The sequence below is a fragment of the Peromyscus eremicus genome, chromosome 8a (assembly GCF_949786415.1).
Source record: "Peromyscus eremicus chromosome 8a, PerEre_H2_v1, whole genome shotgun sequence".
NCBI classification, from domain to species: Eukaryota; Metazoa; Chordata; class Mammalia; order Rodentia; family Cricetidae; genus Peromyscus; species Peromyscus eremicus.
In genome coordinates this window covers 95,881,054-95,888,913 of record NC_081423.1, presented here as the reverse complement: position 1 = coordinate 95,888,913, position 7,860 = coordinate 95,881,054, and the positions used below count along the sequence as shown (strand labels likewise).

General features: G+C 52.3%; 1 protein-coding gene across 1 annotated transcript in view; it reads left to right on the top strand.

Moving 5' to 3' along the window:
• Positions 1-7,602: 7,602 nt before the first annotated feature.
• LOC131917113 (protein sidekick-2-like) overlaps positions 7,603-7,860 on the top strand; it is an 88,443-nt gene continuing 88,185 nt past the window's right edge. Inside the window, exon 1 of the mRNA XM_059270746.1 lies at positions 7,603-7,699. Coding sequence (XP_059126729.1) covers positions 7,603-7,699 — 97 coding nt within the window. The remainder of the gene's footprint in view (positions 7,700-7,860) is intronic.

Sequence of the window (7,860 nt, the reverse complement as noted above, 5' to 3'; positions counted from 1 at the left end):
TCAAAACCAGGAACCATACTGGGAGATATACCTTCATCTTCTCTGAAGAAGCAGTGTCTGGTACCCACATGCCATCCTCTTCCCAAGTGAAAAAGTCCACTTGATGACAATAGATGACTTGACCAAGGTCAGGTGGCATCCACCTAGAGAAGCTAGCTGTTAGATTCAACTCACCGCACAAGGCCTGCTCTTTAAGTCAACATGTCCTGACTCCCACCCAGCTTACCCTCTCCTACCTATCATGCCAAGATTCCTGAAGTTCCCAGAAGCCAATGTGTCTCTCTGACTTTTGCACAAATTGGATCTTCTGTCAAGTCTTCCAGACATCCTCCCCCAGCCTTGACACATTTCCCTCCCTTTAAAACATTATTCAGACTGGGTGGTGGTGGTGTACACCTTCAATCCCAGCACTCAAGAGGCAGAGGCAGGCAGATCTCTGTGAATTCGAGGCCAGCCTGGGCTACACAGAGTGAGTTTCAGGAAAAGTGCCAAAGGTACGCAGAGAAACCCTGTCTCGAAAAAAAAAAATTCAGGGACCCTTCTTACCCAATAGCCTTTGCAGCACACAAGCTTGGCAGGCCTTGCATGTCAAAGGCTTTGGTCTCCAGTGTGTTGTCTCTCTGTCAAGTGAGTCCTCTACCTCCTGTGCACCTGTGAACTCTTGAGAGCTGGGGTTTGTTCCTTGCTTGCTGTGACAGCTCCTGGCACATCGTAGGTGTTCAGAAAGCAGCTGCTGAATGAGTGGTGTGAGCTGGGTGAGGGAGAAGACCTCCTGTCATGCCTGGTGTCTGTTATCACTCAGGGCTGCGAGCGTTCATATCAAAGAGTGTCGAGGTTACCAAAAAACGGGGGGAAAGTTCACGAAGGCTTTGTGGGGAGGTGAAGATGGAGGACCCAAAGAAGGAAGGGGTTCTGCAGTAGAAACCCTCCCCAAGGTTGACTGAGGGAAGGGGGAGCTGAGGAGGCCTCTGCCATGTGGTTTTCCTCCACCCCTCTGACACCCCCATCCCATTATTTCTCCTCTGTCCTGCCTCCCATCCATCCTGTTGACAATCTCACATGGGGCTGTTTTGGACCACATGTTTTATCCCTTGTCACCAGCCAAACAGCCCTATTATATTAATTTATTGTCCTTTCCAGTAACTTGTAGCCTTCCTGTAAACTCCCCCTTTCCCATGCTGGGGTCGGCCATTGCCAAACCACAGCTCAACACTTCCCTCCTGCCCAAGGCTGGGACAGGCAAGATGCCAAAGCAGAGGTCTGTCTCCAAGGGCCCTATTGGTTTGTTCCCCATGAAGGCCCCTTCTGGTGCCTCCATCCCATGTCAGCTCCCAAAAGTGCTGCTTTGGGCTGATAAGGACCCCTCTGCTCCCCCTGGCTTCTCACTTCCAATGCTTTCTCACTTACTTCCTGGTGTCCAGGAGGATTGAGTGTCCGTGACCTAAAGGGGAATGGGCCTAGAAAAGTGACCTGGCTGATGGACCTAAGGGACATAGGCACTTTACAGCCTTATCATAACCACCTGAGGCAGTTGGTGGCTTGGCCTCCGCTGGCAACCTCATCCTGCCTGAGCTATCCCAGGCCAGCCTTGGCCTATGGGAACTATGACAGCAATTGCAGCCTTTGTCTCTGCCTCTCTCAGAGCTGTGGATGGGGGGGGGGAGCACCTGGAGGTGACTTTATTGCTTTTCCAACCCACTTTGTGCCTTCTCGGAGACAAACAGGGACTTGCAAGACAGACAGACAGTCCTGCGTGCAAGCTGTGAAACCCTCATGGCCCTCTGAGCAATTTGGGTGGTCGCTCTTGTCCTCGGGATCGGTTTTCTCATTTTAGAGTGGAGCCATCAAACTGCTGGGATGCAGGGATCACACACAAACAGCACAGAGACAGTGCCCCTTCTCCAGGCCAGCCACAGAGAGAAGGGACAGCAAGTGGGTGGCTCTCACATCACTCTCTGGATGAGAGTGAAAAATAGTGGGGTACAAGGAACGTTATCCAATTCCTGGGACCAGGATCAACAAATATCCCACCCACTGCCTCTACCCCACCCCCAGGCTACAGGGATGAGCAGGGCCTTCAGTTCTGGGAAGGAGGAGAAGGCAGAGAGAAGGGTGAAAAGGGCATGGGGAGGGGGTCCTCTGCTCTCCTTTCCAGAGGCCCTGGCTTCCAGGAAATGAGTTGAAAATGGCCCGCGATGCAGAGTCATCCATCACACTCATGCCGCCTGCCAACCTGCCAGTCCTGCCACCATGGGCTCCCCGCCACTCAGGACAAAGTCACTTACCATTAGCTGAGCTCTGGCCCCACTGCAGAGCAGCTGGCATGCTGTGGCCAGGGGACAGGAGAGCAAGACAAGGCCTGTGTTTAAGGTGACCAGTGAGAATGGGAAGGGATAGGTGGAGGGTGAGGAGTCATCATGCAACATTCTGGAAATAAGAGGGTTCTTCTTACTCATTCCTTCATTCTGTATTTATTGAACTTCTGCTTGGTGTGAGATTAGATACTGAAGGTACTAAAAGGGCCGAGTGCTGGTGGCATAGCTTGGTTATGGAGTGCTTGTTCAGAGTGTTCAAAAAGGGCTAAGACATGTCTGCTAACAGGTTAGAGTTGGGAGCATTTAGACATTTAGAGGCATCGTTCTGGGTTGCACTCCAGTGGGTGTGTGAGTCAGCACACAGGGACCCCTTCTATTGGGGAGATATCCAGAAAACCTTCTCACAGGAAAGGACTTTGTGCTGGTGTTTGGGTGTATTTGTGGGGATGAATTATCTTTCTGGGGGTGTCCTACAGTACCCCAAGTTGGTGGCTTGAGACAGTAATCACTTCCCATCCCAGCCCTGTCTATCAGGGGGCAGAGCCATTTGGACATTCACTGTAGCCTACTGGAGAACCTCTGTCCTCAGCATTCCTGGTCCCTGGCACCGAGGCCAGCCTCAGTATCCTTTGCCTGTGACTCTGCCTCTGTCCTCGTGGGCCATCTTCTCCCTGGGTGTTTCTGTGGATGTCGACCATATCAGAGGAGGTCCAACCCCCAGGAACCTCATCTAAACCTACTGATGTCTGCAAAGCCTTCACTTTCAAATACCATATGCATTGCCCGGGGATGTAGCTCTCAATTCATAGAGCCCTGGGTTTCATTCCCAGCACCACATAAATCAGAAGTAGTGGTGCTTGCCTGTAATCCAAGAACCCAGGAGGTAAAGACAGGATCAGAAGTCATGGTCATCCTTAATTACATAACAAGTTCCAAGCCAACCTAAGACACATGAGACTCTGTCTCAAAAACAATAACAAACATCCGGGTGGTGGTGGCACACACCTTTAATCCCAGCACATGGGAAGCAGAGCCAGGTGGGTCTTTTGTGAGTTGGAGGCAAGCCTGGTCTACAGAGCGAGATCCAGGACAGGCACCAAAACTACAGGGAGAAACCCTATCTCGGGGGGGGGGGGGGGCGGGGGGAGGATTAACAAACAAGCCATAGTCACAGGCAGTTGGTGGAGGCCTTCATGTATCTTTTTGAGAGACACAATTCAACCCATAACAGGGATCCATGGTGCACACTTGGGAACCTACTCTTTCTCCCCATCAATTAGTGCAGCTGGGGCTTTCTGGGGGCCCAGGGCTCTGGGGAGGGGCAATATCTGAACTTAGAAAAGGGCAGTGAGTGTCTATTGAGCCCTTGTGCATAATTTACAGTTAGGGAGGTGAAGCTGATTGCTGTCACATGAGAAAGAATGACTCAGTACTAGGAAGCCAGCACTCAAGTTCTCCGTTAAACTCCTGTACCTCAGTTTCTCCATCTGCCAACCAGAGTAGTGGGCTAGGTGAATGCACAGATACCTCCCCTGGAGAAGCCACAAGGGGCACCAGCCAAAGTATTCTACCCATCAGGGACCCAAGCTGGGATGGCGCCTCCAGCTGGCCTGGCCTGAAGGCCAGGTTCCTCTGACTTCCAGCTCGGCCTGGAGAACCCGCCTCACCCCACGTTCAGGAAGGTCCAGGGACCCAGAGACAGGACTCCAACTCATTTCTGTGAGAGCCATTGCCCTCGTGGAGCGAGTTGTTCATGGTAAAATGACCTGTTTTGCCTGGTGACTTTCCTCATCATTCTCTCTCTCATTTTCTCTGGCATCAGCTACAGGACCCAGGCTTCTGTGGAAAGAGCACAGGATGGGGAGGGGGCACTAAATCAAGAGTATTTTGGCCTTTGTGGCACTGACTCCCAACAAAAGCCAGCAAAGGAGGTTGACATGGCCCCAACACACACACACACACACACACACACACACACACACACACACACACACACCAAGATAAAGTGGGAGGACTTGGGGAGCTTGGGCGCTAAATCAGTGTCAGAGCTTTTGCCAATGCCTCTGTCATTCATATCCCATCTGCCCCTGCCCAGGCTTCCCGCCCCCATTCCAAATGCCCTTAACCCCGAGGCTGATGGGAGCCAATTAGAACCCAGGCCCCCTCTGGCACCCAGAGAGCAGACCAGCACTCAGTAAGTGCTTCTGGTGTTGGACAGGCCATGGGTGGGCTGCTGCAGACTGGGCCAGGTGGGAACTCCTAGGTGTCCCCTCCTAAGGGCCGCCTGGGGCTGGGGCAGGGGCTGCACCTGTCTTTCTGATTCAGCTGAGATTTCACACAGCATCAGAGCAGACAATTCAGTGACATCAGTGTCATGTGCAGCCACCGGTTCACCCCAAAGCATTCCCAGCACCCCACAAGCAAACCTTGTGCCTATCACAAGCTACCATTCCAGTTCCCTTCTCCCAACCACTGCACATCCACCTTTAGGAGGATGCCTTGGGTGTCCCTTTGAAATGGCATCATGCTGCGTGACCTCAGTTCTCCTCTAGTTAGTGATAAGAAGTGGGGCTGGGGCCCCTGCAGGCTCGGTGTGAGCCCTGCCTCCAAGGGAGAGTCTCTGGGCTTTGCAGAGGCAGTGGGTCAGTCTGCCCATCCACAGATCGCCCTCCATGAGGCTCTGTGTGCTGCAAACTAATGACCACCATCCCCAGGTTTTGGGCTCTGTACAGCAGTCCATGTGGTAATCTCAGGCAAGTCGTCCCATCTTTCTGGGCCCAGCAGTCTCTGCTGATGAAGCTTCACAGGCCACCCAAGGTTCAGGAGGGGGAAGTGGAGCTCCTGGTGGAGACAGGAAACCACTTTCTTTTTTTTTTTTTTTTTTTTTGGTTTTTCGAGACAGGGTTTCTCTGTGTAGCTTTGCGCCTTTCCTGGGACTCACTTGGTAGCCCAGGCTGGCCTCGAACTCACAGAGATCCGCCTGGCTCTGCCTCCTGAGTGCTGGGATTAAAGGCGTGTGCCACCACCGCCCGGCTAACCACTTTCCTTTTTAAGACTTATTTTTACTATTTTTAATTATGTGCATGGGGGTAAGGGGTATGTGCACATGAATACAGATGCCCACGGGTGGCCAGAGGTGTAGGATTCCCCCGAAGCTGGAGTTACAGGTGCTTTTGAGTTATCTGCTCTGTGTGCTGGGAACCAAAGTCCTCTGCAAGAGCAGTATACATTCTTAACCACTGAGCAACCTCTCCAGCCCCTAAGGGAGCTGCTGTGTCCCCTACACCTGTTCCAGCGAGGGCCTAAGACTGCCAGGCAGAGGTGAGGGCTTCACACCCAGGTGCCAGGAAAGAGGCCAGAAAGATGGACCATGGGACAAGTTCTCCATTGTGCCAGGGAGGGGCCCGTATGTGGCTGTGCAGGCCTGTGTGGATAATCCAGCTTGTAAATTGCTTGGGGACTCTAACTGTGGAAAGGGCCATAGAGCTGCGTGTGTTATTATTTATGATAAAGCGCAGAGGTGCCTGCCAGGGACTGGAATGGGCTGAGCGTTGCGCACGGGATGGACGGCAAATTGAACTCCAATTTTCTGCTCCGCAGTCTTTGTTACACGCCACAAAGCGCCGGTACAGCAGGGTCACCAGCCTGATGAATGTGTGCTCTTCCTCATAGGCGGGTTCCATCTCTCAGCCTCTGTGTGGGGAGGGTAGTTTGGCTCCTGAGTTGCTTTTCCCTCCTCCCCCAGCCCTGGTAGACTCCTTTCCTAAGATCAAATACCAGCCCTGACCCTAAGAGAGATCAGAGGCCTTGGCAAGTTCAAACCCCGTTCTGTCACTGATGCTCATGTGACCTGTCGCGCTCTGCGAGAGCTTCAGAGAAGAGAAACAAAGGGGTGGTGATTGCAGGACCCCACCAAGGCGGCTGGGAGGATTAAACGAGACAGGAGGAGCTCACTCACGTGGATTAGGCCTTCAGCACATGCCTGCTTTCCTTTCCTTTGTGGGTTTAGCCGCCTGATGCTGACCCCAGGGAAGCAGAGGAAAGAGAAGCCATGGAAATTGGATGGATAGCCCCGACTGGAGTGGGAAGAGGGGAGGCTTAGACACCCACACTGCTCAGCTCAGTGGTCTTCCACCAATCTTTGGATATTGTTTCACGGTGGGGCTAAGTTTGTCACCCCCCTTAGTGCCTGTCTTCTGTCATCTATGTCTTGTTAGGGAGGATCCTGTTTTTTGGTGAAGAAATACAGTTGTTTCTGGGAATTGTGGCAGCCAGACTTGAGGACCAAAGACCTGTTCTTCACCATCCAGCCTTCTGTGTCCTGTGTCTGGGGATGCTATCATCAGGCAGTGGGGTAGACCCCTGAGGCCTCTGGGCTGTGGGCTCTCCAAAGCATCTTTCTGACCTGTGGGTGGCCAGTGTCTCTATGTCATCACAGCCCCCTGACTTAGTGGGTGATCTGAGAACTGGTACCCATGTGGTGACAAAACCACCTTTTAGTAACCTTTTAGAGCAACATCACTGGAGTGGAGTCAAATCACTGAGAACCTGGACATGGAGACAGCTAAGCCCCAGTGCTGACCCTTTATTGATTTATGAGGCTCTTGGGTCCCTCCTATAACTGGAGAATGGCCCCAAGCATGCCACCCTGCTCCGAGGTCACCAAGGACAGTGTGTGGTCCATGCAACATGATCGAGTTTCTTGAGAGGAATTCCTGGAGTTAGTGTAAATTTTTATTATCAGTGTTTTACGGCTCAAATGAATCTGAATGCTCTGACACGATAATAGAACCGTTAGGCAGAAAACATCCTAATCAATGGTATAAGTTTAATCTCTGAACCCTCTGGCTGAGGTGGGAGAAAGGGCTCCCTCCTCCTGTTAATTAGAAAATAAACCCATGGGGAATGAGAACCATCTTTTTTCCATGCCAGGCTGGGGCTGCTCTGATGTTATTCACCTTTGAGATCCAGGGCGGAAGGCTCTGGCTGCGATACTGAGCAAAGATGAAGAGTAACCATGGTCTCCTCTTCACTGATGTCTCGTCTGAGCCGCACACTAGTCAGAGCACCAGCCCCTCTCACCACCTACAGTTGTCAACCCAGTTTCCAAGAGAGGAGACTGGGGGGCAGGGAGTTCATGCCCAGGGTCACATGGCTAGGGAATAGCAGAACCCACTGGAGCTGAGCCAGGAGGTCCCATTCCAGGACCCAGTAAAGTCAGGATGCACTCAGCTACTCAGATCTTGCCAGGGCAGAGCTGGAGAGCAGTGTGTAGGGATGCTCTGGGATGGCCAGTCGCCAAGAGGAGCACTACCATGCCCAGGCCTACAAGTCACCTGGGCCTTCCTACATGCAGTCTAGTGCCTGGCTCTGGGTGTGGAAAGGTCAGAGATCACCAGCCTGCCTTACATGTAGTGAGTGACATGCTAGTGTGAGAGTTACCCCACACAGCTCTGATTCTTGTATGCCTATAAGGGGGATACCCTACAAAATCTGGGGATATAGATGAAATCTCAGGAAGAAAGTCAGAACACTGCATTTGAGT